At 37.2% G+C, this 25,374-nt stretch overlaps 5 protein-coding genes across 8 annotated transcripts in view; 4 read left to right on the top strand and 1 right to left on the bottom strand.

Annotated features, from left to right (window-relative positions):
• The first annotated feature begins 3,738 nt into the window (after positions 1–3,738).
• On the top strand, positions 3,739–7,634 carry LOC115996420 (TRAF-type zinc finger domain-containing protein 1-like). The gene is made up of 6 exons (XM_031235664.1): positions 3,739–3,891; positions 4,076–4,152; positions 5,070–5,205; positions 6,372–6,509; positions 6,578–6,699; positions 7,082–7,634. Exons 2-6 carry the CDS (start codon positions 4,106–4,108, stop codon positions 7,239–7,241), a joined length of 603 nt encoding a protein of 200 aa, XP_031091524.1. The 5' UTR covers positions 3,739–3,891; positions 4,076–4,105; the 3' UTR covers positions 7,242–7,634.
• Positions 7,635–8,152: 518 nt separating this feature from the next.
• LOC115995550 (rhamnogalacturonate lyase-like) lies at positions 8,153–13,588 on the top strand. 4 transcript variants are annotated; one of them, XM_031234619.1, is made up of 16 exons: positions 8,153–8,348; positions 8,728–8,801; positions 9,416–9,537; positions 9,793–9,849; positions 9,933–10,052; positions 10,138–10,263; positions 10,417–10,558; positions 10,670–10,819; positions 10,988–11,143; positions 11,214–11,320; positions 11,430–11,520; positions 11,686–11,827; positions 11,929–12,085; positions 12,223–12,339; positions 12,862–12,988; positions 13,074–13,588. In XM_031234619.1, exons 1-16 carry the CDS (start codon positions 8,285–8,287, stop codon positions 13,308–13,310), a joined length of 1,989 nt encoding a protein of 662 aa, XP_031090479.1. In that variant the 5' UTR covers positions 8,153–8,284; the 3' UTR covers positions 13,311–13,588. The 4 variants fall into 4 exon arrangements, with proteins under 4 accessions (XP_031090479.1, XP_031090487.1, XP_031090472.1 ...); XM_031234627.1 differs by having other exon boundaries at positions 10,670–10,840; positions 12,223–12,293; positions 13,074–13,289; XM_031234612.1 differs by having other exon boundaries at positions 8,154–8,348; positions 10,670–10,840.
• A 199-nt stretch (positions 13,589–13,787) lies between these two features.
• LOC116013366 lies at positions 13,788–14,378 on the bottom strand. Its single transcript, XM_031253071.1, has 2 exons — positions 14,149–14,378; positions 13,788–14,020 (listed from the first exon to the last, which is right to left on the bottom strand). Exons 1-2 carry the CDS (start codon positions 14,314–14,316, stop codon positions 13,895–13,897), a joined length of 294 nt encoding a protein of 97 aa, XP_031108931.1. The 5' UTR covers positions 14,317–14,378; the 3' UTR covers positions 13,788–13,894.
• Positions 14,379–18,052: 3,674 nt separating this feature from the next.
• LOC116019323 (transcription initiation factor IIA subunit 2-like) lies at positions 18,053–20,579 on the top strand. The gene is made up of 4 exons (XM_031259481.1): positions 18,053–18,167; positions 18,304–18,451; positions 18,703–18,753; positions 20,131–20,579. The coding sequence occupies exons 2-4, from the start codon at positions 18,323–18,325 to the stop codon at positions 20,269–20,271; spliced, it is 321 nt and encodes a 106-aa protein (XP_031115341.1). The 5' UTR covers positions 18,053–18,167; positions 18,304–18,322; the 3' UTR covers positions 20,272–20,579.
• Positions 20,580–21,804: 1,225 nt separating this feature from the next.
• The window catches only part of LOC116018624 (protein CLT2, chloroplastic), a 5,627-nt gene continuing 2,057 nt past the window's right edge, over positions 21,805–25,374 (top strand). Inside the window, exons 1-8 of the mRNA XM_031258636.1 lie at positions 21,805–22,325; positions 22,791–22,936; positions 23,280–23,317; positions 23,681–23,796; positions 24,189–24,288; positions 24,362–24,397; positions 24,642–24,692; positions 25,018–25,141. Of these exons, the coding sequence (XP_031114496.1) occupies positions 21,910–22,325; positions 22,791–22,936; positions 23,280–23,317; positions 23,681–23,796; positions 24,189–24,288; positions 24,362–24,397; positions 24,642–24,692; positions 25,018–25,141 (1,027 nt within the window). The 5' untranslated portion in view covers positions 21,805–21,909. The remainder of the gene's footprint in view (positions 22,326–22,790; positions 22,937–23,279; positions 23,318–23,680; positions 23,797–24,188; positions 24,289–24,361; positions 24,398–24,641; positions 24,693–25,017; positions 25,142–25,374) is intronic.

Below are 25,374 nucleotides of genomic sequence, written 5' to 3'. Positions count from 1 at the left end.
ACGGTCCTGTTTATTGGTTATTATACATAAGCAAGATTTCTTACTGCACTATATTAACTATCCACTTACCACCTATATATCCTTCTTTCATCAAATATCAAATATGTTTTCTTATCATTTTGAAGAAAAAAATGCCCATCCACCAAATGGAGTATTTGAATATGCATTTTTGTGAATGTAATTATGTAAATGTGCTGAAGATGGGTCACTCAAATCCCATACAACCAATAAGCATAATTTATAGGGTTTAGGAACTCTCAACTCTTTAGCTGAGTGGCCCAACTCCCACGTGAAGCATGATATCGTGGACCGATAGGATTCCTTCTTTTGCTTAATCCACCCAATAAATTAATTAAAGAACCTGGCCACAAACAAAACCAAGGAAGGATCGGATAATCACTGCACATAATTAAAGTAAATTAATTTTAAATTAATTACTTCACCTCTAACTAAAAAAGTAGGACAAGTGTCAATCATCAGCCGAGTTACCTTCGAATACCAAGAAACCAATTCCTAGATTCCAATACCAAATCAAAGTATTATAATGTTTCTTACTGAAAGTGTTCACACTATACCGTGGAGGACCACAACATTTTATTTGTAAATCATACCATGAGAGTATATATGATATCTAATTCAATTTTTATCTTATTATTACGATGAACTCATTAAAATATCATTATTGAAATATTATGTTATGTAATAAACGTTTTAACTCGCACTTTTTATTATTACACGAATAATTTCAATAGACTAAAAGGGTATTGATTGTCCGTCGTTTCATTTCAAAATTTCATGTTCATATCATCTTGCTTCCCTAAATTTCCTAGCTCTGTGGTGGCCGGAAATGGATAAAAGTACCATCAATATGTAATAAGTGTTATAATTATTTCAGATTTAAGTTATTGACTACTATATGTAAATTAACTACCCTCACTATGAATTCATTATATAATCATGTTATATAGTAAAAGGTTTAGTCATATAATAATGTCTCGTGAAAGTAATTGAGTTAGGCAAACATAACTTTGAAAAACTATTGAAGTTGATATATAATGTGTAGATTAAAATTATTGTGATGGCATACCATCAATAATAATATTTTTAAAGAAATTTTTTAATACTTTTTATTGCAATATCTTTTTGTCATAAATTTTCAATACATACATAACAAAAATAGGCTATTACTTAAAAGACAAATAAACTTTAACAAAAATATATTATTCCTTGAAAACTCAATAATAATCTAATACCAGGACACCAAACCCCTCAAAATAATTATTCTTGGAAAACAGCTCAAATTTTTATAATACTATTTTCAATTAAAAATATATATCAAACAATCATTACTATTTTATTTTAAACATATTTCGTGAGTTAAGCAATCTGTAATATTTATATAATCCTTTTTAAGTGTGGAAATAAGTAATAAAATACTCAGGTGTAAGCAGTCTGGTGCACGCAAATACTATAGTCTCGCAAGTGTCATTGCACACCAATACTTAATAGTGGATTGTACATAATTTGAGCAAAATATGAGTGCATTGATTAAATATAATATACTTATCAAAGTCAATAAATTCGGGCCATCACATGGGCTAAAGAGGACCACTATTTCTTTTTTATATTTTCATAACCTAAAATTTTCTATTTTGTCAGACTATATTCCCAATCTCATGAACTTGTCTTAAATCTGAGAAGGAAAATTGAATTAATTTAACTTCAAAACTCAATACAAAAATTATACATTTATGTGCACAAAAAGTTTAACCAAACTCTCCAATGATTGTGATAAATATTGAACTCTTATCTTACCGCTAAAAGTAAATATTAAGTGAGACTTTTCATCTATTAGACATTTTTCATTGGTTTCTCAATTCTCGTTTTAGGTAAGTAGGCCATAGACCAATACAAAGGGCACTGCTGCCAAGACAAGAACATTGTGATAAAAAGCACACTGCTACATTCTACATTCACAACCTGTATTAAACAGCGTGCATTTCCTTTAGGTAGCAGTGTCGTGTATATAATATATATATATATACTTTTTTTTTAATGCGTGATGATAGGGCGGGGAGCTTAGAATAGTGGATAAAGCTAACCAATCAAACTAGGAGATAACATCGGCTACATACATACATTGCTAAAGATTCTTCGCAATCTTAATCTATCCCCCACATTGATATTAACAAATTAAATAATGATCATGAGTGTACATGCATTTTGTGCTTACATATTAAAAAAAAATGTTGAAAAATCAAAAATAATTAAACTAGATCTCAAATTATCATTATGAAAAACAATTTCCTCTTTTGGATGAGATCTGACCTGAAAATTTAAAGTTGCTCCATACCCAAAGTTTTTAAGGATTTATCATATTTTCTAACGGATGGTCACTTTTGATTGAAAATTGAAATCTGGTTGTGTCTATCCTGAGGGTTACAATAAATAATAATGTAGCATCGAACCCACCCCATCCCATGTAGACGCAACCGGGTGCCACTAGACCACAGAGTCTTTGGCATTAAGATTTTGTTTTTAAAAAAATGATATTTTTAGTCTTTCAATTATTACTGTAGTGTAGATTTAATTAGTTCCTAAGTTCTTAATAATTGATTTGGTCTTTGGCATTAAGATTTTGTTAAAAATTCTAGAAACTAAATGTGTGTATTCATCAGACATAGAGACTAAACAAAACTATGTTAGTTGTTGAATTGTGAACTCGGTTTGCCCAAGATTAGGGGAAGAGATTAAGCTCAAAAATTCAGTAAGGGATAATTATAGAGACAATAACTAAAGTTGTATTACTTAGTGCTAAATTCTAGAGAAAATATCACAATTCTAGAGTTGTGTATGTTCTCATTATTTTCAACATCGATCTACCTTGTCAATCTGCATAAGGAGTATTTATTTATTTATAAAGAGAATGTATGTGCTTTACGCTTAACCAATAGAATGAAAGAGTGAGATGGCATACAAGTTTGTACATATGTCGTATGCCTCCACACATCTCTGTGAGCTCTACAAGTTTCGTGCTTTGTATACTTTGCTTATCTGCCTAATTGACATGTGTTTGGACCATTGGTCCTTGTTTCCTTGTGCCATCCGTTTTTGTCTTATTATATTGTAAATAAAATTTGAGAGAATTAGACCTTCTAGCTAGGTGAGTTTCGACTTGGTGGGCTTTGGACCATGGAGAAGGAATTTGGACTTGGGGAGGGTATTGGTCCTTTGTGCTACTTGAATATCATAGTAAGCCAAAAACTTTGTGGTCAAGCTACATGAAGTGACTATTCTAAAGGGGAGGTCATAGATTCTCGCATTAGTGGATGCGATATTGACTTATTGGACTTTGGTAGGTTGAGAAAGTATATATGAACAGATACTATATGTAACATGGTCAATAATACTAAAAAAAAAAACCATAGCCATAACATATACTGTACTAAATTAATTAATGTAAAATTAAATTATAAAATTTAAATTATTAAACCCCGTGCACATAAATAAGACAAAAATATAAAGTAATAATGCCTAATAAACACAAAAGTTGTTTGTTCCATCGGAAATAATAAATTTGGTATTACGTCATTGGTAGGCCCAAATAAATGTTCTAACCAATTGATGGCCCAATGCAAACATAGTCCCAAGACAAGGAGAGCCCAATTCTTCAACAATAGCGCGTAAATTACACGACCGTGAACATCCGCGTAGTTACGATTCACCAACCCGCAATCATCTTCTACCCGTATAAACCAAACTACCCTCTCGTCGTCAATGCGGACTCTCTTCTGTTCGTACTCTATCCGGGTTTGAGGCTACGTCTCATTTCATCGCCCGATCGTTTGATCGATCTTATCGAAACAGAGAAAACAATTCTCAGAATCTGAGGTCATTTTTTATACCGTTTCCAACATAGAATTCCAACGATTCGAATCTAATCATTTCGCTTTATATTAAAATCATAATTGCAATTGATTAACTCAATCACAACTCCGAAATCGGTTCATAATCTTCTGAAAATATCTTAATTTTAGAGGAAATTTCGTTTATTGTTTTATAATCAATATTGCAGAGGCTTTTGAAAATTTTGAGGAGGCGAATAATGGCTGCTGTAGCTTCTGATCAAGCCACGAGCATCTGCAGCCACTGGTTAGTATTGTTTTCCTATGAATTTTCTTCTTCTCGGTGCTATTTCTACTTGTAAATTGATTTTTTTTTTTTTTACTTTATGCTTTCACGTGGCTATTGAAGAGTAATTAATTAATTAATTAATAGGAGTTATAGTTTCCGTAATTACTCTCGTGATTGGTTTCTTCTCTGAAAATTCATGCATAATGTATGTATTTGTCATTGCAGTGGCATGCTAATGACCGGTATGTGATTTAGATTGAATGATGTCACTTGAATTTTTATTTTTTTTTTAATTCACTATTGATTGGTTTTCTCAAGCTTTCTATTCTGAAGTGGAGGACTTGAGGAGTAGTATTGGTGGTGCTCAGTATGAGTTGCCTTTTTGGATTCCTTGAATTATAAATGGAAAGTGTTTCCTGGCTGACAAATTATGATTTTTACTTTAAACAATTTTGTTGTGTGTTTGGAGACAAATAGTTGATTTCGTAAATAGCTTTATGGCATATCTTTCTTGGTGTTATAGTAAGAAATTTGGTTGCTTCCTGGCCTGGGGCCTTAGATGTGCATATGTCGGAGGGGAGCCTAGGATTGCCTTGTATCATGTATATATATGACCATTTAGGATATTGTAGTGTCCTTGACATTGTTCCTGAAGAACTCAACTTCTTTGCTGGTGACTAAAGGATTATTTCTTTTCAAGCCAGATAGTGCACTATGACAACTGCATCCATGTAAATCAATTTGATTGTTGGATAGTAGATTAGTATACTGGTTGAGTAATGGTGTTTTCTCATTAGTAGTTGAAGGTTACATTTGTGCACATGTTTTTTAGTTTCCTATTACTGTATTAGCTTCTTATGTTGGTCAGTTCATCATGTTCACTCTCATTTGCCGCAAAAACTCTATTTCCTTAACTTGGAGTTTTATACGTGCAGTGACAGGGCAATTCCCTCTTCAAACCTTGATTTGCATTTCGCTCACTGCTCTCGGAATCTAGAAAAATGTAAAACTTGTGGTGATATGGTTCCTAAAAAACATGCAGAGGAGCATTTCTTAACCACTCATGCTCCAGTAAGTGATATTCCCCCCTTCGTGTATACTTTTATTTTTGCACCAAGGAATTCTGAATTATTGAAAGCTATATATTTTTGGTCATGTATTTTTCAGAGTGCACATTATTTTATCTTACTTTTAGTAACTAATCCCTTATCTTGAGTCAATTTTTGTTAGTTCTTTAAGCAAATTTCTAAGCTAACTATCAACATCAAAATGTTCAATCATGATACTAATCTGAGATGACTACAGGTATACCCTTGTAGAATAGCATGTTTACTGACTGTCAAAATGTTTGGGTTTTGGTTTTTGAATTGTGGTATAGCCCTGGGCACTCAGAAGTCAGAAGGGGGGTCAAGTTTCCTGGGCTTAAAATCAAAGTTGCATAAGGATAAGAGGCATAGCAAATTTCTCCAATGATGGTAGTTGATGATTGCTTAGCTTCAAATGACTAATAAATTAAATCCAGTTAACTCATTGTAATATTGCCAAAGGATTATAAATTACTGCTAATAAAAACTTACTTGCTTATGCTCTTTCCCATTTGTGGATAGTTGCACCTATAGAGGAACTTAAGATATGAAGCAGGGCATTAGGCATTGAGACTAAATTTTATATACCTAGTCTAACTTTAGAAGTATGAAATTTGGAATGCCATTTTAATTATGGGAGGTGGGGAATCCAACTAACAAGGTAATCTAAATAGGTAATTTAAATAAATCCTTAACATGTCTATGTGGGGTTACGCGAACTGTCTACAATCTAAAAGTGAAAACCAACTGGAGGTGGAGGCTCACCATAGTGCCAGAATGTTCCAATCCATCCTGTTACCTTCTATATATCCATCATTATAATTTAAATAAATGTATATATCATCTTAAGTGGAGTCATTTTTAAGATTATATCTATTCTTTTCCCAGGCATATACATTTGAATATAATAAAATTAAATTATTCTAAACTAAATATAACATTATAACAAATAAAAAAATATCATTCTTTGAAACTTTCCAGTCCCTGTCTTGATGTCTTTCTATAATGGAAATGACACCTTACCAAAACTACTTTGTTCTGAAGTATCCTTTGCCAGTATATATTCCTCTGTTGCTGACTAAAAAGATGCTAATCAGCCAAAGTTCAACCTATTTAATATTATTAATAAGGTCACTATTTGTCTTGGTGCAGGTTTCTTGCTCCTTGTGCAGCGAGACAATGGAACGTGAAGTTTTAGATGTTCATAAAGGGGAAAATTGCCCAAAAAGAATTGTTACTTGCGAGTACTGCGAGTTTCCTTTACCTGCAATCGATTTGTTTAAGCATCAGGTAATCCCCATTGTGGATGGTCTTTAGCATCTACTTATGATCTGATTTTCCTGTTTTCAAAATTTCAGGAAGTATGTGGGAACCGTACAGAGCTTTGTCATCTCTGTAGTAGATACATCAGACTATGCGAAAGGAATGCTCATGAGAGCAGATGCAATGGAATAGCAGATAATGTTGCAGAATCTTCCAGGTAATGCATTCTCAACTATATACATCCTCATTTGTCTCTTTCTAGGAAAAAAGGCAGATCTTATGATTGCAACTCCCTTAATGTGACCACATTTTGCCTTTACAATTCACAAAGCTGTTTCTCAAAATCGAATTGAGTTGAAGGGATCACCTCATATACTGTTGAAGCAGAGGACCAAACATAAGTCAAAAACGCCTTACATTGATCACTTATGCTTATACATTTACTCTTGAGTAGGATATTAGCTTTAGAGATTTTGGGCTTTATTCTTCTATTTTTTGGACATTGCTCCCCAGGTGACACCAATGCTTCATTTCTTTTACACTAGGATTCACTTCATCCCTCCTTTCCTTCTTCTTGGTATTGTTTTGAAATTCTTCAGGAACACAAGGGCAGTAGAAAGAGAACCTGATATTCCAAGAAGGCATCCAAATGAGTTTTCAAAGAGGCGCCTTTTGTTTACCATCGCAATAACAGGAATTGCTGTTTTGTTAGGGTCACTTCTTTTCCAGAGGAAAGCCGAGCACTCCCAATTACATTAGGAATCCATGGTGCTCAAATATGGTCCATCAACTGATATTTCAGTCAGCTGGACTTTCTTACTACCAAATGAAGTTGTTGCAGTGGCTTCCTGCACAATTATGTACTTCATAAGTATCTTCATGTTTTGTACAAGTCATGCAAAAACAATTTCCAGTATAAGATGAGTTTCATGATTAACGGGTGTATGTAAAATTGGAGTCAATTATGGTTGTAATCAGATTCGGTTGTCAATAATGGCCCAATCTGGGTTAATTTCATCTCTTAGATACCCCTATTTATCATTTTATCTACCTTTGCCCTCCCAGTGATCCTAATCAACAAATGTCACACGGAGATAAATTCTTATGGTGTATCAAATTTAAAACTTTCTGATTAACTTGTTGAACAATTCAGCTGAGAGTTGTCCTGATGCATTCTTTCTCTTTGTTTTTCTTTTTATAGTATACCCTATGTAGATAAAGATGATAGAATTTAAAATTTGTCTAGAAAGATTCTTCCAGCTTGGCGTCGTTATGTTGGTAGAGACAGCTTGAGCTTTTATTATAGATCTCCAGCAGCATATTTTTGCTAAGGACCTTGTGGTCCAGTGGCATCAAACTCTTCCTTTTATATAAGAGGTGGTGAGTTCGAGCCTCAGTGGAGTCAATACTGACTCTTGTGCTTCAATAGGTTGAGAAAGTAGTTATGAACAGATACTGCATTGTAATAGAGTTAGTAGTATAAAAAAAAAACAAACTTATCATTTTCAACAGATGGTGGGTATCTGCTCAACCGACAGTTATGCCACCGTCTCATTTAATATGTAAATTGTGAATATTTAATATATAAAATTGTGAACAGTATATAAATTATTTATTTTTAGATCGGATTTATATCACGGTGGATCCGGGTCAAGAATAATTTGCCCTTCTCAACAGTACACGCTGTAAACTTGATGTCGGTGACCCAGATTGATTGGTAGCGGCAGGCGGAAGGGATATGATGAAGCAAAGGCAAGATCTTGGAAGATTCCGACGAGTTGGTGGCGCGTTATAGCGCAAGAATGGGCTGTGGGCGTAATTTCAGGCGCATTTTTAACGGTCTATGCACACGTGTAAGACACACAGGTAATTCATTTACTTTTACGTTTACGTTTATTTCTTCTCTTTCCACATTGTACGGACCCCTCAAAAGAAACCGTCATCGCGGTGTTTTGGCAGTTTAATTTCTGTATTCCACAATTGATTCATGCGTTAAATTGAACCCAATACACCAAACAGTGGTGAGCCAAAACAGTAAGGGATTATAGAGCTAAAATTGTGAAAATAAGAAGATTAGTTCTGGTACTGATATACACTGTAAGATATAAGCATCATTCCTGCTTAAACTCATCTTTAGCTTTGAGAAACCCCACTTAACCATATGAATTGTGAACGGGAATTGGAGGATTTGGAGCTACAGCTCTGCCATTGAAACTGGGTCTTAACTTTCTTGTTCGTTCTGCAGAGGATTGTAGGCCTAGTGGTGGTCCTGGACCAATGCCACCTTTGGGAGTGCGATTGTACATACAAGATCACCATGTAAGAAAATGTATTCTTTGTATTATATTCTTCTGCAAATACTCTCAATGCAAGGATTACTTTTATCTTGCCAGCATGAACTTCACCTTTTTTTGGTCGGAGAATTATTCAACCCTTATACTATAGTTCTTTGTATTTGTACCATTGAACCTAACTAGTCTGTTCCTTTTTTTTTTATGAGTAATGAGGAACACCTGCGGCCACTACTCACTGAGTAAATCATGTCTTGTGACCCTAACTGTCAAAGGATCACAAGGAGGTAAACCATCATAGGTTTTCCATAATTGGCCTTCTCAAATCAAGAAGGCCAATAGGTCGTCTAGGATTTGAATTTGAAACCTTGTGGTTACCAAGCCAACATCCTTTGTTTTGATCACTAAATCTTTCCAGTATTCTTTTATTTCTTTTCTCTTTGTTCTTGTAATAACATACCATTTGTAATCTGCTAAGTACTATCAGATTGTCTAAGAATCTATGCAATAAGAGTGTACGTGTGAGAGAGAGAGAACAAAAAAACATCTTTAGGACCTTAAGAGAGTAAAGAGGAAATTAAAGCTGTAGTCATATGCTTGATTTATTACCAGATGTTTCATCCAAAGTAAATACTATTGCAGGTGGTGATGGATAATGGGATTATCCAAGTCACTCTATCAAAGCCAGGGGGAATTGTCACTGGCATCCGATATAATGGCATTGACAATGTGCTTGAAATTCGTAACAATGAATCTAACAGAGGGTAATTTGCAAAGTCTTCTATCTTAACTACGAGTCTTGTATAATAAATAATAATAACAATAATAATTCCGGGATGACATAATGGTGTGATAAAACATAAACGAGTTCAGCAAATGTGTTACCTTAAAATCTTCAAATGATGATAGGTTTTCTTGATGATAATACTTCATTCCTATTTCCTACTCAATCTACATTTCATGTGTTAGTAAGAGTAACTTAGATCCCAAATTATGGCTCAGCATAATGTAATATGTAGGTACTGGGATGTTGTGTGGAATGCAATGGATGGTGGGAAAGCTGGAATATTTGAAGTGTAGGCCATTTCTTTATCTATGTTCTTTGCAGCAAGTTATTGAAGGCACTCCGTATTTTTGCAAATAATTTGTTATGGTGTAGGATCCATGCAACAAATTTTACAGTTATAAAGGACGAAGAGGAACAGGTTGAGCTATCATTCTCAAGGCCATGGGATCCCTCCCTTCGGGGCAAGCTTGTTCCACTAAACATTGATAAAAGGTCTTTCTTTTTCTTTTTGTTTAAACTCAAAACATTAGATAAGTGTGTTAATAGCATTTTAACAGGAATAATGTCAATCTCATAGGTTTGTTTTGCTCCGTGGTTCATCTGGTTTCTACACATATGCCATTTATGAGCATGTTGGTTCCTCAGAGTGGCCTGCTTTCAGTCTTGGTGAAACCAGGATAGCATTCAAGCTCCGGAAAGACAAGTAAGGAGATTCTTGCTCTGTATATGATACCATATATTACCTATCATTCATTAGATTAAGACCTTCATGCTGTCTTTCAAAAGCTAAAACATGACCAGCTTTTCCCCAAGACATTCACAATGATACTAACCATACGGTACTTGTATCCCATAGATTTCACTACATGGCTGTGGCAGACAATAGGCAAAGGTTCATGCCCCTACCAGATGACCGATTACCTGGCAGATGTCAGGCCCTTGCTTATCAAGAAGCAGTCCTACTTGTCAATCCTGTCAATCCAGAATTAAGAGGAGAGGTAATGATTATAAATGATGTCTACTAGTTGTTACCTTTTTAGTTACTAGCAAGAATGTGTGTGTGGGAGTGTATTGTTTACACAAACGGTTTTAATGACTATTCTTTGTAGGTAGATGACAAGTACCAGTATACATGTGAGAACAAGGATAACAAGGTCCATGGATGGATATCTATGAACCCGCCTATGGGGTTCTGGCAAATCACACCCAGTGATGAGTTCCGATCTGGTGGGCCTGTCAAACAGAACCTTACATCGCATGTTGGTCCCACAACCCTAGCTGTAAGCAAACTCTGAGTTTAGACAATCATAGTTATTCATCAATCATTCAGGGACATCTCTAGTGCTTCACTCAGCATATAACTTTTGAACAATAAACAAGTTTGTAGTTGTACTTTCCATTTCTGAAGCATGCTGCCACTTCATTAGGTATTCCTTGGCTCTCATTATGCTGGAGAGGAACTATCGCCAAAATTTGAACAAGGCGAGGCATGGAAGAAAGTTTTTGGTCCAATTTTCATTTACCTTAACTCTGTAATGAACGTTGAAGATGCACTCACTTTATGGGATGATGCCAAACGGCAGGTTAGCAGTGGAAAACTTAAATCAAATTTATGCATATAAAAATTCTGAGGAAGCACTATGGATTTTGTAGATGCTGGTAGAGGTACAGAGCTGGCCATACAACTTTCCAGCGTCTGAGGATTTCCTATCAGCAGATCAGCGGGGAAATGTTATTGGTAGACTATTGGTTAGTGACAAGTAAGGATGATGGTGGATTTGTTCCCGATAGTCTTTTGGTAAAAAAATCTCTTAACGCCTAATATTCAATGAATGCAAATTTCTAAAGCTTTTGAAATTACTTGAATAGGTATGTCTGTGATGACCTTATGCCTGCAAGTGGTGCATACGTGGGATTAGCTCCACCGGGAGACGCTGGATCCTGGCAAAAAGAATGCAAGGTAGTTTTGGTTATGTGGTTCAATTCTCATTTCCAACTAATAACCTCTCTATAACTGCTTCATCAAACTTGCTGCACAAGATAATTATTCTGACATCATTGACCCTTGGTCCTTCGTTTTGGCATCTCTAATCATACTTAGCTACTAACAAAATCCCTTCACCAGGGCTACCAATTTTGGACTAGAGCAAGTGAGGATGGATGTTTCTCCATCAATAATATACGTCCTGGTGATTACAATCTTTATGCATGGGTACCCGGATTTATTGGAGATTATCGGAATGAAGCTGCCATAAATATAGCTTCAGGTCCTAATTCCATATCACTCCAAAATTCAAAGCTCGTTCTTCTTAATGAATGTTTACAGTTAGTTTGAGATGTTTCTCATCGGGTGAAAGAAGTTAAACAGGTTGTAGAATTGATGTTGGTGAAATCCTTTACAAGCCTCCAAGGGATGGCCCAACACTATGGGAGATAGGCATCCCTGATCGCAGCGCTGCAGAGTTCTATATTCCTGATACCAACCCAAAGTATCTTAACAAGATTTTTGTTAACCACCCCGAGAAGTAAGTGTTGCTTTGAAAAATCTTTTTTTTTTTTTTTCATTATAAATTGTGGTAATTTGTTTTTTCCACAACAACCTCCTGTACCAACTATAATGTAAGAAGAAAGAAGTGATTTTGGGATATTACTTCATTGGCAGGTTTAGGCAATATGGGCTTTGGGAAAGATACTCAGAGTTATATCCAAATGAAGATCTTGTATACACAGTTGGTGAGAGTGACTATTCAAAAGACTGGTTTTTTGCTCAAGTTACTAGGTATGGTTCACAGTTGATGTAACCACCAAGCTGAAGAACATAATGCCATTAAATCAACCCTTAGGCAAAAATCTTTACACTTTCCGGGTGTCCTTAGTATCCTAGGAGCCCACCACATTGGGTGTAAGTGTGTAACTCACTGAAGCTGTTAGGGCTTGATCCAGTGTCCTTGCCTATAATTTACCACCCAGGAACCAACTGAGCTGCCCTCACCCCCACACCCCGACATAATAGTGGAGGGATAAATTACAGTGACTCAGTGACCCATTAGGTGAGAGGACCAGTGACTGACTGCTTGGTGCTCACAAGGAGCCCACTACATCGGGTGTAAATCCCACGCAGAGGCTGTCAGGAACGGATCCTGTGTCCTTGCCTACAATTTACTACCCAGAAACTAATTGAGTTACTCATGCGGGTTATTTTTCATTTCTGCTCCTATTCCTTAATCAAGCCTCTTGGCTCTTGGGTCACATGACTTTCCATGCTTGGCTATTCCCAATTGAAAAACTCTTATGATTCCAGGAAAAAAGAAGATGGCACATATCAAGGAACCACATGGCAAATCAAGTTCAAACTTGGCAATGTCCACCGAGGTGGTACCTACAAATTGCGCGTGGCAATTGCATCTTCAACCCTTGCCGAGCTACAGGTATATGGAAAGAAGCATGATTCTTGTTAACTTTTCTGTAGTGTGGCACTCATTTACTAATCTTTGATCCCTAATTCCCTTGAAGGTTTGGGTTAACAATCCCAATACAAATCGACCACTGTTTACGAGCAGATTGTTTGGTAGGGATAACTCCATAGCCAGGCTTGGAATCCATGGTCTATACTGGCTATTCAATGTGGATATACAGGGCGGTCTGTTCACTGAAGGAGAGAACACCATTTACTTGACTCAACCTAGGAATCAAAGCCCCTTCCAGGGAATCATGTATGACTATATTCGTTTAGAAGCTCCAACAGTCTAGGGAAATTATATTTGTTCATCCCAGTGGTCAAGCGACATAGTTGTGACCCTCTTAAGTGAGAGGTCACAGGTTCGATCCTCAGTGGGGACTCTTTGTGCTTTAGTAGGTTGAGAAAGTATGTGTGAACAGATACTACACTGTACCAGTGGGGACTCTTTGTGCTTTAGCAGGTTGAGAAAGTATGTGTGAACAGATACTACACTGTAACAGAGTCAATAATATTCAAAATAGTTTTCAAAAGAAAAAAAAATGTGCAAGTAACTAATAATGTTCATTAACCAAGTGAATTATGTGAGACCAGGGCTGAATCTGAGTATCTGACTTGTATATATTATAGAAGAATTTTTCCGGATTTATCGCTCATTTCAATTTTAGCCATGGGCTTTTAAAGCTATCAAAATTTAGTCATTAAGTATTAAATTATTTACAATTTTAATTCAATTTTTTCCTTATTCTAAGGGATGAGTGATAACCACATGAGTAAATCTAACATTATTATAGAATCTCAAATACGTACACACAAATTATTTATGACGACATATATATACATAAAAGATAACCATTTTTACTGTCATATTAATATTTCAATCTGATTTATCAAGTCGCTTCTTGGTCTCTTCAGCAGCATCAGCTGCTTCAACCTCCATCTTCGAGGCTTGTAAATCAGCTTCTGCTATTTCCTTCTCGCTTCTCGCCGTCAACTTCTTTGCCTGCATGCCAGATCAGAGCGAACCTTCAATTATATTATTAGTTCAATATTCCCAAATAAAAATCGGTTTTAGACAGTAGTAAAACCTAGCTAACCGTTTTCAAAAAAAAAAAAAAAAACCTAGCTAACCTGACGAACAAAAAATGCTTTGGTGTAGCGGAAGTATTCTACCAAAGAAGCTCCAAAAGATAAGCATCCTTTTTTGACGCCGGACGCCGGCGGAGTATCTTGTCCTTTATCGGAACTGTTATCGGTGGTTAAAGGTGGCGCTGCCGTGGACGGTTGTATTTCCTCCATGGATAAACCCCTTAACTAAATACGATAATGCTTCTTAGCTTCTTTGTTTGCATAGGAACACTGAAGAAGAAATGTCGGTTCACTAGCTAGCTTATGCCTAAATCTTTTTGACAAAAATATATATATTTTAAATTCCAATTATCAAAGCGTCAAATTTATATAGAATAATAATGTAAGTATTAATATATATTGTATAAGTATTTTTGAATTGTATATTATATTTATTCAGAAAATGAACTTTGACGTGTAATGTGTCGCTTGCCTGTGAAATTCAACTAGGAAACCACAGGTGGCAGTTTTGCATGCAGTGTTTGTCTATTTTTAGAAAAAAATAATGTGCAGTGTCTTTGAAGATATGAACTTCACGTTTATAATAATGTGGTCTTATTGCTGGTAATTCAGGTAATGTTGTTATTACGTCATCACCCAAATTCGTCTCACACTTAATTAATAAATCATGATCAAATTAGTTACTAAATTATACAAAAGATACTCGCAATTAAATGATTTAACTTTTTTAAAAGAAAAATGCAATTACCTGTTGACAGAGTAATCATGCTAGCAACACCCGACCCGGAACCATTGGCAACACCGTGTCAAGACAGTTGCCCGTTAAACTACCCAAGATACCTCACTCCTCAGCATCAATGCGCAACAGTCCAACTCCTCAGCATTGATGACCAACGTTCAGCTCCTCAGCATTGATAACATTGATGACCAACGTTCAGCTCCTCAACGTTCAGCTCCTCAGCATTAATAACATTGATGACCAACGTTCAGCAGCCTTAATGCTCCATTACTTAGCTGAAGGGATTAAAAGGACTCACAACGCAAAGTAGAGGGACGACACTTCTTACTAGACAAAACAACACTCAACTCATTTTGTACACTGAGCACTGCACTCAATACTGTATTCAAATACTCAATAATACTCAAATAATATCCGGTAACACATTATTACCGTCATTGGTGCTTTCATTGAGAGCCGAGATCATATCTCAGGCAAACTTCACACATCACAAACACCTCTATGGCGTCGCCTTCTTCAAGCAGTGTCCTGCTCATCAAGTGGCGTTCGCCTCCTGCTTATCAAGCCACACTTTTCACAAATCACAAAACACCCAGCTCATCTCATCACTGTCGATGGTGCAATCCGGATCCAGCCCCGCTCTGATGGTTCTCATCGAGTGAACAATGGTCATCCCGGATCCAGCAGCTCCCATGGTTCTTATCGAGCAGCTCTCATGGTTCTCATCGATGAACAATGGTCACCCCTCGGGTTATCTTCGTGGGCAACTCAATGGTCACCCCTCGGGTGATCTTCGTAAACAGCTCAACAGTAACCACGTGGGAGATCGCCGTAAGGGTGATCTCCGTAGCCAACTCAACAACAACCACGGGCACTTCCTCCTCAAGTGCATCCGCCTCCTTCACTTGTGCGTTCACCTCTTGTAAGCAGTGCCGTTATCTAGTGAACGCTGGTCCCATCCAAGTAGTGGACTTACAAGTAGTGGCATTACCGAGTGAACGCGGCTCCCATCCAATCCGTGGACTTCCTCAAGCGGTGAGTGGCGTCACCTCATCAAGTAGCGCTGCTCCTCAAGCAGCGTCAACTCATCAAGTGACGCTGCTCCTCAAGTAGCGTCACCTCATCAAACGGGCGAGGTCACCACCTCAATCACATTGAGCGTCACTTCCTCGAGCAGTGTCACCACCTCGAGCAGGTGTCACCTCATCTAGTGCATCCGCCCTTTTCAAGTGGCGCTGCTGCTCCTGAAGCAGCGTCACCTCATCAAGCGGGTGTCACCTCATCAAGTGGTGCTGCTCCTCAAGCAGAGTCACCTCATCAAGTGGGTGTCACCTCATCAAGTGGCGCTGCGTCACCTCCTCGAGCAGCGCCGCCTCCTCAAGTGCGTCGTATCCTCCTCAAGTGCGTTTGCTTCCTCCTCAAGTGTTTTTGCTTCCTCCACTTGTGCATCCGCCTCCTGCACTTGTGCACTCGCACGCCTCCTGCACTTGTGCACTCGCATCCTCCACTGGTGCATCCGTCTCCTCAAGTGCGTCTATCGCCTGCACTGGTGCATCCGCCTCCTGCACTTGTACATCTGCCTCCTTCACTTGTGCGTTCACCTCCATAAGCAAAAGGACTCAGTAGTTGGTCATGGTCTGCCCTGATCAATTTTGTTAAAAAACAAAATAATAATAAAAAAAACTAAGCTCTAATCCTTTAGGGCCGGGACGAGATCCGATCTCGCTAGCTACCTAACGGGAGAGTGTTTTTCTGAGCCTAGCCAAGGGCTTGGATTCAAAAAACACCACACTCTAATCCCTTAAGGCCAGCACGAGATCTGATCTCGCTAGCTACCTGACGGGAGAGCTGACCTCAGAGGGTATTTTCTGGGTAAAGCTTAAGGCTTTGCTATGAAAACACCACACTCTAGTCCCTTAGGGCCGGCACGAGATCCGATCTCGCTAGCTACCTGACGGGAAAGCTGACCTTTGACCAAACCTACGGATGGTCGAAGTGAACTCACGCAAGAGCCCTGAGCAAAAAAAAAAAAAAAAAATGTGTGACTCTGTCCTAAGGTCACGCACATGGTGACCTCGACCTGGCCGAGGTCATGACCGTGACCTCGGCCTCGTTGAGGTCAGGCGACCTCGACCGCCGAGGTCACACCTCGGCACGGGGGCCTTGCCTCGTGCCGAGGATGCAACGAAAAAAAAAATACAAAAAAAAAAAAACAATTTTTACGCTGGTCATTACTCTCAAACCACCTCAACCACTCTCGTTGGCTAGGGAGTGGGGGGACTGGTGACAGAGTAATCAGGCTAGCAGCACCCGACCCGGAACCATTGGCAAGACCGTGTCATGACAGTTGCCGGTCAAACTACCCAAGACACCTCACTCCTCAGCATCAATGCGCAACGGTCCAACTCCTCAGTATTGATGATCAACGTTCAGCTCCTCAGCGTTCAGCTCCTCAGCATTGATAACATTGATGACCAACGTTCAGCTCCTCAGCATTAATGACATTGATGACCAACGTTCAACAGCCTTAATGCTCCATTACTGAGCTGAAGGGAATAAAAGGATTCACAACGCAAAATAGAGGGACGACACTTCTTACTAGACAAAACAACACTCAACTCATTTTGTACACTGAGCACTGCACTCAATACTGTATTCAAATACTCAATAATACTCAAATAATATTCGGTAACATATTATTACCGTCAACTGTCTGAACAAGTTAAATTCGTACAATTCTATTAAAATTGACTGATATTTCAAACAATGTGTAATATGATGGTTAAAATCTAAAAAAAAATAAAATATTGTCTTATTACATATTCAAATACGCCTTATTAAAAGTATTTAATTTTACACACCCGTCGTTATCCTACGTCTGGAGGGAGAAGTGAGACAAAATTGGATTTATCAAATCAAAACCATTTTTTAAAAAATAAATTGTTTGAACAAATAGAAATTAAAACAAAATAAATATTTGTTAGTTCCAGTTAAGGCTTGTGATAATCTGATCAGGCCGAGTGCCCGAGTCCTAAACGCCCAGAGAAACTCACTTCTTCAGTGAAATATTGAATTTTGTTTGTGTGGGTAAAAAAAAAAAAAAGAAAAAAAAAAGGAAGGACAGTTCGGTACTTTTACACTTGTCATTCCACCGCCTTCGGCTATATAAGCACCTAGCTACAAAAACTAGGGTATAAAAGCCCCCATTCTTCTCCCTCTCTTCAAACGCCAAGCTAAGGTTCTTCTCTTTCTCTCCACTTCCCAACAGTCGGACCCCTCCCTCAATCCTCTTCCAAACTTCATTCAAACTTGAAATTTTACAGTAATTTTCCGTCAAAACTACTTTGGTTTTTTACTTTTTGAATTCAATTTTTGTGTTGAATCTGAGCCCCAATGGATTCATTTCTCTTACTTTTTGTTTTAATCAGTTTTTTATTCAATTAAAATTTTGTTGGCAGATCTTGGAAAGGAACAAGAATGGCGACCTTCGAGCTTTACCGGAGATCGACGATCGGGATGTGTTTGACGGAGACGCTCGATGAGATGGTCTCCAATGGAATTCTCAGCCCAGAGATTGCCATCCAAGTCCTTGTTCAGTTCGACAAGGTCTGTTATTGTCGTTATTTATGTTGTGATTTTTAATATTTCAGCAAATATTGATGATTTTTAGCTTTAGCACGGATGTTATGCTTTTCAAATCTTCTTGTTTTACAGTAATTTGCTTCTGGGTGTGTGTATAAATGAAGAAATCTGCTGCATGGATGTATCCATATTTTCGTGGTTTTCGTTTCTTTTAGTTCTAGTGTTGTGTATTTTCTTCATTCCAAGGCCTCTTTGATAGTATGTTATTGATGCAGTCGATGACTGAAGCTCTGGAGGCTCAGGTGAAGAACAAAGTTTCAATCAAGGTATTCTTTTAAATTTATTCTGTTGGTATTTACTGATTTAGGGCAAAAGAGAGCAACATAATTCCATAATTTTAAAGGTAGGTACTTTGTATTTACTAGTTTAACTTCAAATACAAGGCAGCACTAAGGGACAACAACAAATGACCCATTTTGTTTAGTTGATTCATATTATTTTAGATCTCATTCTCATGGTCATATCTATTGCATGGGTTTGATAACGAATTCGGGAAGAAGTCATACAATATCTTGAACTTGGGCTATATTTTATAACAGTGGGCATAAAGAGGGAAATTCTTACATGGGATGCAATGCAGGACCATCATCAAGGCCTTGATATAATGTGTATGGAAATAGACCTTTGTGTGTAACCTTTTGTATGAGGTCTTTCTTACTTCTTGGGCATGGTGTACCCTTATGACTTAAAATCTTACAGTGAGGCAGTGCCAAAGTAAGAATGAACATGGAAGGATTTTAATTAGATTATAAAGTTATTTAGAGAGCAGTGTAATTTGGAAGGATGGGTTTTTTGTATGTGATTAGTGTAGTTTATAATTCTGATTTGATTCTGCTATAAACTGCTCTCCATATTCTATTCTTATGGATCTTTTTGAAATTCAGGCCTTAAAATCATAGTTTTTATCTTAGGAGCTTAGCTTACCAGAACTGGATTAGCATTAGGGCGGGCTTAGTTGGGGCCTTTTTAGATCCCATATTCCCATCCCTTATGCAATAAACTCTGCTGATTGGCTAACACAGAATGCTGTGATGTTCTGAACTTTATTGACAACTAATTGTTAACTCAAAGAATTAGTAAATAGGAAATATCTTATTAGCCATTCCTTTCTCTCACAATAATAGGCATGGGTTTCTATCCAGCACTAAGGATCATTTGGTACACAGGACTGGATGGGTTTGGACTAAAATTAGGGGTTGTTACCAATCCTATCCAGTCCCTTGTTTGCATCACATTTAATATGTGGAGCCTACAATCACTCACAAGATTTTGGGACTTATTACCCAACAATATCATGATATTTTGTATTCTACTGGTTCCAATTGCCATACCTGTAAACTTTGATCCGTAATCTTTTTTGATGGACACTTAAAAAACATTAAAGACATGCTAAAAATAGCTTAGTAAAAATAACATTGGATATACTTTTTTGGTTTGATATGCTTGTTCTACGGGTTTACAGTGGTTGAAGTAGGATGCGTGCATCCCACTATTTAGCTTCATTTGGTAAAACTAGAAGAATTAAACAAGCTTGTGGTGGTATTTGAGACTGCAATAATTGTGATCCTATAAATTATAATCTGTCTGTTGCATTCAAGTTGTATCCTGATGTTAACATCAGATTTCCCAATTTTTGGTATCAGGGGCATCTTCACACATATAGATTCTGTGACAACGTCTGGACTTTCATCTTACAAGATGCTTTATTCAAGAGTGAGGAATGCCAGGAGAATGTTAGTCGTGTTAAGATTGTGGCATGTGATTCAAAGCTTCTCACCCAGTGAGGGGATTGCAAATGACGAAACTGTTGAACAAGTTTTTTTCTTAGTTCTGCTTCATAGAAATTTGATGCTAGTGAAATATGAATTGGAGAAAGCTGGGTTTCATTCCTTTGGCTACAATTCCAGGCTAGAGATGAAATTGCAACACCTTTTGTGTCAACCTGTATACAGTGATCCTCACTTCATTCCAGCATACTCTCCTTTTGTACTATGGTTTAGTTCAAGATTGTCATCCTTGCTTATCCCATGCTTTGGCATCTGAATCTCTTCTTTTGCATATATTTATGCCCTAATATAACATGCATTGATAATTTGTCATTTTTTAAGCTTAGATGCTAAGAAACATTTATACAAGTCATTTTGAACATCTAGTTTCACTTCTCATGAAATACATGTTGTCTACAAATATGGAGTGGTGACAACCTCCTAAATAAACTTGTACATAGTTGTCATCTTTATCTCGACCAGACTCTTGTTAAATTGTTCTTCTCCATTGGATTTATTTCTTTGTTCATTCGAGTGGAGGCTAACCGCTGGGCGCCAACAGGAACTGAACTTTTGGTTCTTGTCACTCTTGCGAATGCTTTAGAAGGGTCAATATGTTTGCCCTTAGTACACTATCAATTGGCAATGCCTTCCTCTCCCCTAAAGGGTTGGACAACAAAATTTTGTTCTCAACTCCTTTCTGCTGAACATCCCACTTCCTCCTTAACCTGCTTAATGGTTCAGTTCCTTTAAGCAACACAGACTCCTCCTGGCTATTGAGACAGTTACCGGATTTTGATCTTCTGGTTTCTGCTGATGAGAAGACTACTTCCATTTGACGTGGGTTTGGTTTTCAAGTAAAGATTAAAGGTGTGTGATAGTGGTGCTCTAAAGTTGGAAGTATATGCAAATAAGTACTCTGATAACCTTTTCTCCAGGGATCAAAGATTTTGTGAGTACATAACCTTTTCTTAAATGATCAAATATTTTGTAAGTACTCTGATAACCTTTTCTCGAAGGATCAAAGATATCTCAAAATCTTGAGTTCTCTCTTTCAACTTTTTCTCCGGTCTCTTTGACTTGTAAATCATGGAAATAATCCATTGAGATGAAGGCTCTTGACTAGAATTGTTCATGGACACATAATATAATGGGTCATAGCACACACACTGCATATCTTATAAATCCCAGCCATGAGATCTATGGAGCACACACTGCTCAAATGGCAGACTATGACTGCTAAAAATAGCCAGAGTTTGGTGAAGAAAAATCCTTTTAAGTTTGGTGAAGAATATATAAGTTTATAAGACCATATGTTAGATGATCTATATGATTGTTAATTAATTGGATTCAATGTTTTAGTATAGTTTCATTTGTATTATAGCCTAGTTGATAGGAGGGTCTTCTTCGGCCTTTCTTCGACCGTCAAGTTTCAGTGTGATTGAAACTTTTTTTTTTTTTTTTTCTCGGTGGTATATCCCAATATTGATTTTTAAATTTTACACTATTTATTTTAAAGTGATATTTCTAATTATTACACGACAAACATGTGCAAAAGAGATGCGTGTAAGGCATTGATATTTTTGGTTGTCGTTTGTTGTAGGTAGGTAAGCTAGCTGGTAAACGGCAACACAGCACCGCCATTTCCCTGTCCTCATGGAATCAATCTGTGCCGCTCGTAGTACTCGCGCCAGATTTTTAACACCACATTTCCGCACTCTTACTTCTCACCACGTCATCAATGGACGCCTTCCGGCAATGCCGCCTTCTTCTTCAAACCGTCGTCACAATCTCTCCCTTCCGCCCTCTTTTCCGATCAACCTCCTCGGTCAACGCTTCGAAATCCGACGCCGGAAGACCGTTCACACTGAGCATTCTCCGTCGACGAGCTCGAGATTCGCCATCCGCGCTTCGTCTGAGAGCACCGATGCTCCGCCTAGAAATACTAAGGCTGTGATCTTGAACTCTGCAGTTACTGTGATCCTTGGGATAGCTAATCGGGTGCTTTACAAACTCGCACTCGTTCCAATGAAGGAATATCCGTTTTTCCTAGCTCAGGTCACTACTTTCGGGTAAATTTACATGATTTTATTTCTGGATGATCTTAATCTTGATCCGCTCATTGATGATTTTCTGGAAAGCTATTAGTACTATTTTGATTGCTTGTGTTTGTGTGTGTGCATATGGAATAGTTTGAATTTATAGAGCAATGTGGTATTTGGATTTTGAGCTTGGGGGAAGAGGGTGCACAGTTATGCATTAATGTAGTACTCCATACTAATCAATGAGTAGAATAATGCCATGGTTTGTCTGCCCTATACTTATATTGGGATTTACTATGAAATTTCAAATGTCTGGAGTATGTCAACTGCCACTCACAAATCAGCTAAACAACCAATATAAAGGACACAAATATGCTATCTTTCATACCTGTCATGCCAAGATGCAGCCACTAATACTATAGGTTGATTCTTTGCCATAGATGTGTAGTTCATAGTTTTTCAGTCATGATCTGATGATCTTTCTGTGAAATATAGGTACTTGGGTATTTACTTTTGCATGCTTTATTTGAGATACCGTGCTGGGATAGTAACCAAAGATATGTTGACCCTTCCAAAGTCAAGCTTTTGGCTCATTGGCTTTTTGGAAGCCCTTGGAGTTGTTTCTGGAATGTATGCTGGAGGTACAGTATACTATTTACCCTGGAAATTTAAGAATAATCAGTGGCACTGGACTTCTTAGACAGAGACTCAGTGACTAGCACTTATGGCTCTACTTATAATCTGTATATTGCAGGGCTTCTAAATATAATAAATGACTTAAAGTTTGCTGTTTGTACTTTCTCTTTTCATCTTAAGTATATGACTGTAGTGGTTCTCTTCTAATAATTTCTTTTGTTTATTGGCATATTTCTTCCAAAACTTGATCTTAAATCAAAAAGAGAACTAGGGAAGTAATGTAAAGAGTCTCATAGAGTACTGAGGGAAAGTTTGATGATTTCTGATGACCTTTCTATTATACTACAGCCATGCTTCCTGGACCATCCATTCCAATACTGAGTCAGGTATCAAGTGCATGTAGTACTTTGTACTAATATAATTGAGTTGTTGTCCCTTCTTTTTGCAAAGATGATCCATCTAACTATTGAGAAATCTAGAACTTTCTTTTCTCACTTGTCCGTTGACTAATTTTCCAATAAATAAGCTTTTCTTTTCATCAAAAAGAAGTACGGTGTAGTTTTTCAAATCAGTCTTTCACTGATCAAGAAATTAAATGTAAAAGCTGGACTGCTGTTGCATTAGAAATGGGAACAAACCTGGTCATTTAAAAAGTAACTGAATTTTTTGAAATCTACTTAAATGCACAAGCTATTTTTCCAATATATGTTGCATCCATTGCTTATGTCATGAAGAATCTTTTGTTGCAGACCTTTTTAGTGTGGCAGTTGGCTCTTTCTTTTTTGTTACTTGGGAGGACATACTCTCCAAATCAAATTTTTGGGTGCTTACTAGTAGCTGCTGGTGTGGTATTGGCAGTTACAAGGTCCTGAAATTTCTTCCTTAAAGTTATGATATGTATTTGAACTGGCTGCTATTTAATTTGATAGGTCCAGTGGAACATTCTTATTTTATGTTCTTGGATCCTCTTAGGGCAGTATCCTGCAGGTTACTCATTGCTGATAAATATCTACACTACTAAATAAATGAAGCTCCTTACACAACTAGTAATTAAAGTTTCACCTTTCATAAGAAAATCCAATTCCCATGAGAATAAACAAAATTAATGGTTTCAGTGTATAAAACATTAAAATGTTAAGCATGCTAGACAACTGAGAATGACTTTAAGTTGAATGGCTATTTTATGGTTGCTGTGTTCCTGCATAATTTATTATGCTCACACTGTATATATCTTAAGTGGCTGTGATTTGACTGCAGTGGATCAGGCAGTGGTAATATGTTATCTGGAGTTGCTTTGCTTTGGCCTGTTTTAATGATAGCTTCAAGTGCTTTTCAAGCAGGTGCATCCATTATTAAGGTACACCTTGGCTATAGTCACTCCATTGTGTCACTTTTAATGGGCATATACTGAATGGTTTGTGAATGTGTAGGAATCTGTCTTCATTGATGCTGCAACCCAACTTAAGGTGTGTGAAGAATTCTTATCTACTTAGAAATTTTCATTCTGGGAACTGTTTGCTCTCTTCATTCTCTATTCAGCTGGTGAATTGTGTCTGATCTGTACCTAGCTATTATGGTGTTCTATCTCTTTTCTTTTAAGAAAAACCACCTTGTGAAGTTAATAGTTCTGGAAAGGCCTTTTTCTACTTTCATGATTTTTGCTATACTAATCTTAATGTGAGTTTCTCAAAAATCATGCAATCAATACAGGGAAAGATGCTTGATATTTTTGTCGTCAATTCATTTGGATCTGGATTCCAGGTAATTTCCTAATGGCACAGACATTGGTCTTTGTTTCATATGTGCCTGCAGACATAGCTCTGCGTTTTATTGCTTCTAGGAACTGATGAAATGCACTAACATATCAGATAGGTGTAAATAGTATTTGCATTATGGTTTCTCATTTCTGAATTCATTGATCTTTTTCCATGCTTTGTTTCTTGTATATTCCAAAATGGTTTTGATATTTTTGGTGGCATGAATAAGAGGATTTCAATTACAGTCTCTTATTCTGTTGACATACTGACTCTTTGGTCGAGTCATATTTTTCTAAATGCTAATTCTTTATTTATGCTCTCATCTGCAGGCTCTTTTTGTTCTACTATTTCTGCCTTTCCTGTCAAACTTGAAGGGCATCCCATTTTCTCAGCTGCCTTCTTTCCTCAAGAGTGGAGCTGGTTGCTTCTTCAATATTGGAAATGATACGTCAGGTTATACTTCACATTCTGGATCTTGATGTAACCTTTTCCACTTTTTTACTTCTGATAGGGAAATTTGATCCGTTAATGGCTTCAAATAGGTCAACTAAAATATTTGTAGGTGTCTTGGCTAGACTGTAAACCTCACCCCCACTTACCCTGTTTCCTTCAATCAACTCATTCCAATCTTGACAAGGCAAAGGGTGGTAGTTCAAAGAAAATTTGGGGGGAGGGGGGAGGGGGGA

The sequence above is a fragment of the Ipomoea triloba genome, chromosome 1 (genome assembly GCF_003576645.1).
Source record: "Ipomoea triloba cultivar NCNSP0323 chromosome 1, ASM357664v1".
In the NCBI taxonomy this organism is placed as follows: domain Eukaryota; kingdom Viridiplantae; phylum Streptophyta; class Magnoliopsida; order Solanales; family Convolvulaceae; genus Ipomoea; species Ipomoea triloba.
The sequence above is the reverse complement of the archived record's forward strand: the minus strand, read 5'-3'. Positions and strand labels throughout refer to the sequence as shown.